Raw genomic sequence first — 6,000 nt, forward strand, 5'->3', positions numbered from 1 at the left:
AGCAATAATAATAATAATAACAATATTGTACTAAGGACTACAGATTTAAAGCTATAGGAGACTTTAGGGATCACTTAATCCAATTCTTTCATTTTATAGACTAGGAAACTCCAGACTTGCCCTGACTCTCATCTCAATGCTTTTACTGCTATACTATGCTCCAGGAGCCAGAATACTGTTATTGCAGTCAAAAAGATCCAAATTCAAATCTGGTCTGACTCTAGTTGTGTGATCCTGAGCAAGTTCCTTAACTTCTGTTTATCTCAGTTTCCTCATCTGTAAAATGGCTACCATAATGGCATCTATCTCATAGGGTTGTTGTGAGGGCAAAATGAGATCATATCTATAAAATGCTTCAGAAACATTAAAGCATAATGTAAATGCTATTATTGTCATTGTTGCTTAATTCTACTTCTAAATTTAGCATTACCTCTGACACTGATTGTACTATAGCACAATATTGTCAATGCTGTAGATATACCAAGTTCCTCTCCCTTCCCTATTCTGCAAACAAGGGCCCATAGTCCTTGGATTTTGTCCCAAAGACAGAAATATATACCTATTGCCAAGAACTCTTAGTTCTACCACCACCAGTGACTTGTCTGTAAAGACTTAGCTAAGTTCTTCACTTTCCTGCCTCAGTTTCCTTCTTCTCCCTCACCTTTGTCCCAATTAAAATTATGCTAAGGTAAGCAGTCAAAAGCTTGACCCAAATGCTCTTAATAACAGGATAGACTGAAGATAAAGTTATGCCCTGTATTTTCATTATATCTGGTTCTAACCCAAGGGTAGTCAACTGGGAGAAGATTGGAGGAGGAAAGGGAAAAATGTATGACTGCTAGGAGAGATTAATAATAATGATAATAAAGACTATCATAACTAATATTTATATAGAACTTACTATATACTGGGCATTGTGTTAAGTATTTTATCATTTTTGTCTCATTTGATCTTCACAACAATCCTTGGAGTTAGAGTGTTGTTATTATGCCCATTTTGCAGATGAGAGAACTGAGGCAAATAGAGGTTGTTAAGTGACTTGCCCAAGGTCACACAGCTAGCAAGTATCTGAAGTCACATCTGAGCACTGGTTTTCTTGATTCCAACCCCAGAGTGCCACATAGCTGCCTTAGGGAAAATGTGAAGAAGGACAGATGATGGTACTTGATAAAACCCTCCAATAATAGCTCCTTGCTCACTTAATTACAACCACAAAATTGGGGTTAGAAATGAACCAGAAATGGAATAGAAATGGATATGAAACTTCCATGGCAGCTAAAATGGTGGTGGCTCTGAGGCACCCATTTTGACACTCTTTACTCTTGGTACCCTGAGTGGGAAATTATACTACTATTCCCTAAAAGTCCAAAGACAGCCAGTACTTTATTTTGAATTACTCTAACGAAATGAGAACAACAGGCATATAGGATTCTTTCTACATCCTATCAAACTCTCAAGTTTCAATTATTTGTATAAGTTAAATTGTTTAGTATTTATTAAAAATACAACATCCATCTATGATACTACAATCATATGACTAAAGTAAATCTTTGACTAATTTTATGACTTCCAAAATATTTCTTTAGCTTTAAATATAAAAGTTAGTGGTTAAATACTAGAATTCCTGTATATTCTTAGCTTTGGATGCTATATATAAGAAAATAGTAGTTTTTCATTATTATATTCATTGGTACTCTACATCCTGCAAGGATAAAAGCAGTAGTGAATTATCAACACTACTTTAGAATATTAATACCTAGCTGGTAAGGTAGAAAAAGGACTATGAAACCTGGAAATGCTTATTTACATTTTCAAATGAAATTCCCTCCCCAGCTTTAGTGAAATGATACCTTCATTAAAATGTAAAATCTCAATAGGATGTTTTTTTTTTTTCCTCTTTAAGATTTAGGTATATAAGGAAATGTTCCCTTGACATTCAAGGTCTCCAAAGAAGCCCACTGTTTTTGCATAGGACAGTTACCTATATATCTGCATTGGGATCTTCTGACCTATTCACCTAATTACTTTATAATATCACTTTAGAGTTTTAATATGAAACCAATAAAGAATAAAATAGAACAAGCATAGCCTACAATACAGTTGGCAATAAAAGATCTAAATGTAAGAGTTTTACTCCTAAAGAACCAATTGGACATTTTATAATTTTTTAAATCAATATGAATCCATCATCTATTATTTTAGTATTTCACCTCTAACTGTGGGGAAAGCATCATATGGGTTCATGCCCTCACTCCATCTTTTGTAGGCAAAAGTCAAAATCTTACATATTTGCCTCCTTTACCTTTTTTTTTTTTTTTTAAAGATGGAAAACTGGATCCCTCAAATAGATTGGAGAACTATGGGGACTATGAAAGCAAAGAAATGAATCGATGATCCGACAAGGATTATTAAGAGAAGTTTACAGATAAGAGCCGGAGAGGCAGGGAGTTGGGAATGAATGAAATATTGCTGCTGAGGATTAGAGCCATACCAGGGAGAAATATGAATGAGGTCACGGTCAGCTGAAGGTTGGGAAGTGAAGAGACTGAGTGAAATGAGGGCAAGCTGCTTGTAGTCGTGAGGCCTGAGGTCAGATGGAAAGGAAAATGAGAGGATGAGTGAGTCTGGCAGGGCATGATGTCTGGCTAAGTGATGGGATACAAGCGGATGGTTTGACAGGTAAGAGACAAGAAGATGGTCCAAAGGGAGGGAAGGGAAGTTTGTAAAGGAAAAGAGGAGTGTTTTCTCCTTCCATCCCAACTCACCAAAGAGGCTGTTGCTAAACCCGTCCCAGGCGCAGCCCACTGTGTCCCACACCCAGCCGCTCCTGAGGCAGGACACGAAGGTAAAGGTGACTCCAAAGAGGGACACAAGCAGGTCACTGAAACTGATGTTCACCAAGAAGAGATGGGTCGGGGTGCGCAGCCTCTGGAACTTATAGTAGAGGACGAGCACCAGCAAATTGTTGCACAAGCCCAGCAGCCCGATGGTGGCGATGAGCAGCGCTAGCAGCTCGTAAGTCCCGGGACTGAAAAGGGGCGCTGGACGAGGGCTCCCCTCCGGCGCGGGCTCCCCTGCAACCCCAGTGCCGCCGGCTCCGCCTGTACCGCCGCTGCCCCAGTAGCCGCCACCGGCGTCATCGCTACTGTTGCCGGAGTACATGGCTAGGAAGCGGGCTGCCTGAGTGCTCAGCGCTCCGGGCTTCCAGCAGCTGCCAGCACCCTGGGCGAGGCTGTGGCTCCGGCTGTGGCTCCGGCTCCGGCTCCGGCTCCCGAGCGCACTGGAGCCATCTCTAGTAAGAGCAGCAGCGGCGGCAGCCGGAGCCGCTCCCACGGGAGGCGCCAATGAGAGTGGGAGAAGAGGCAGTCAACCCACTCTCTCTCATTCTGGCTCAAGGAGGCCTTCCCTTCCCCCACTTCATCGTGTGTGTGTGTGTGTGTGTGTGTGTGTGTGTGTGTGTGTGCGTGTGTGTGTGTGTGTGTGTGTGTGTGTGTGTGTGTGTGTATGCGCGCGCGCGAACAGGGGATAAAAGGAGGAAAGAGAAAATCTTACTTTAAAAATGTGGCAGGCACATCCCTCTTACACAATTCCTCCTCTTTCCCAAGGTTATAAGAAAACATCCTACTATGTGCCTGACCTTTAGAGCTAGCGCTCTCTCTCTATCTCTCTCTATTTATCTCTCTCTGTTTCTCTCTCTCTCTCTTTCTCTGTTTCTCTCTCTGTCTCTGTCTCTCTGTTTCTCTCTCGCTCTATCGTTCTGTCTCTCATTTTCTCTGTAGTTCTGTCTTTCTCTGTGTCTGTCTCTATCTCTGTATTTCTGTGTCTGTCTATCTCTGTCTCTCTGTTTCTCTCTCCATCTCTCTGTTTCTATTTCTCTCTGCCTCTCTCCCCCTTTCTCCCTCTCTTTCTTTCACGCCCTTATGTTTTCCTTTAAATGAGACTCACTTGAACTTTTACAGCTACTCTAAGTGACCAGCTTTCTTCTTTTATCCTATCCACCATTATTTAAACAAACAAATGGAAGAAGTGGTGGTACCTATTTACCATCTACAAACAGGAAGAGTAAAGAAGAAAAAAAGCATGTTGTTATAGAACCATTGTGACCATTTCTGATACTATCACTAATAAGGTCAGGGCTTTCTCCTTTCTGTTTACTCATACTTAGAATAAAATGACTGGACCAGTCGACCAACCTTTAAGGGCCTTTCTAGCTTAGACATTTTATGATCCCAAGTTCCCTGCCTCCAATAAAAGCATATTTGAGGTAGGTTAAACATCTAATTGAACGTCCAAAGGAAAACCTTTCCTTTTGAAATGCTTTAAATTCACAGTTGCCATCTCTTATTGCAAGGCTATAATGCAGCATAAGGATAAGATAAATGTTTTTGGTCTGTGTGCCAAGGGTCCACAACCTAAATCTGCCAGGTGTACTATAGTTACATACTTTATTTAGGACACATATTGTCACTGTCTGTCTTTTTTCCCCCAGAAGCAATTTTGAAAAAAATAGAGTAGGAGACAAATATAGGTTGTGACAATGCTCTGCAGGAACTGTTTGTGTCCTGTACAGAGCTGATGCAGCATAGCTATAGGAACTGCCATATTGGGTCACCCTTAGTGTCTCCCCCAGAAGGATTCTTTTTTTTCATGACAGCAGCAACAAACAATTTGTGAGAGAACATAACTCCCTGCTTATTCCTAGCTTTTCTGTAAAACCCCTTTATGGAACTATTCTTTATAAACAAGCATCTATGAACCTCCTATGATGTACCAAGTACAATGCTAGATGCTGAGAGTACAAAGGAAAAAGCAAAAAACAAAAAAAAGTTCCTGCCCTCAAGAATCTTTTATTCATAAGTGTAGGATGGAAGCAATGATGGGGTACAAGTACACAGACATGTAGATACAAAATAATTGTGTGGCGGGGGGGCAGGGGGCAAACTAGCAATTTGGAGTGGAGAAATGGATGAAGCTGTTGAATTTGAATGGTTAACTTTTTTTTTTACTTTGGCCTCTTAGTTTAACAAGATTCCTGTATTTATTGAATATGTGTATCAAAAAAACTTATTCTTATTCTTCCTTTTTAATATATTACCTCTTTCAAGATTCAAGGAATGTCTCCTAATGCAGGTAAGTAGGCTAAAAATTAGGAGAGGGGAAACTTGGATTAACTAATTCATTCTTTGATCTGGGTATGTAACATCATCTTCTCTATCTCCAAAATGAAGGAGGAAAGGAAGTACAAGATCATAGGATCATAGATTCTAGCTAGAAATACCCTTAGAGGTAATAAATCAATTCCCTCTAATTTATAGATTAGAAACTGCAGCTAAGAGCAACCACAGAGAAGAATCTGAGCCCAGAGTTTCTGATGATCTTTGCTTTTGTGCAATTAGTTATACTTCAGGCTTAGCCTAACTGGGACTCAGGATTTCAGACATTTTCTCTGGCTATCTCTCATGTCTGGAACCTCTTCCACTTGGACAGCCTAACTTCCCTAGCTTTCTTAGATCTTCCGTATATCTCCCCAGCCTCCTTTAAATCCCAACTAAAAATCCTTTCCTTTATTGAAATTCTCCATTCCCTTTAAATTCTAATGCCTTATCTCTGTGATTAATTCCAATTTGTCCTGTGTGTATCTAACTTGCAGGTATCTAAGAATCATGCCTTAAACCAAAAACCACTCTGATTCTCCTAGATTAGCCACCAATAGGTCCTAGACCAAGTCTTATTTGGTCATTGTTTGGGTCCTAATTGACCAGGTTGAGTGTAAATGGCAATGATTTCTGCTTTGATCAGAAATCTTGAGGGTGTTCCCCTCCCAGATTTATTTATTTAGATTTTTTTTTTTTTTTTGACTAGACAAAAGAGGAGATTCCTTGCCTCAATTCCTACCTAACCTTAATCACTAAGGTGTGACCTCAAACTAAGCCTGTTGAAGATCTTAGCTTAAAAAGCCCAAGGTCTCCCATTTCATCCAAGGCCATCTCCAGTTGTCCT

The 6,000-nt window shown here is 40.2% G+C and overlaps 1 protein-coding gene across 1 annotated transcript in view; it reads right to left on the reverse strand.

Annotated features, from left to right (window-relative positions):
- Positions 1-3,410, reverse strand: part of OPN3 (opsin 3) — a 56,757-nt gene extending 53,347 nt beyond the window's left edge. The window contains exon 1 of the mRNA XM_031966958.1: positions 2,766-3,410. Within this exon, the coding sequence (XP_031822818.1) occupies positions 2,766-3,162 (397 nt within the window). The 5' untranslated portion in view covers positions 3,163-3,410. The remainder of the gene's footprint in view (positions 1-2,765) is intronic.
- Between the last annotated feature and the right edge of the window lie 2,590 nt (positions 3,411-6,000).

Source organism: Sarcophilus harrisii, chromosome 4 (assembly GCF_902635505.1).
Source record: "Sarcophilus harrisii chromosome 4, mSarHar1.11, whole genome shotgun sequence".
Taxonomy (NCBI): domain Eukaryota; kingdom Metazoa; phylum Chordata; class Mammalia; order Dasyuromorphia; family Dasyuridae; genus Sarcophilus; species Sarcophilus harrisii.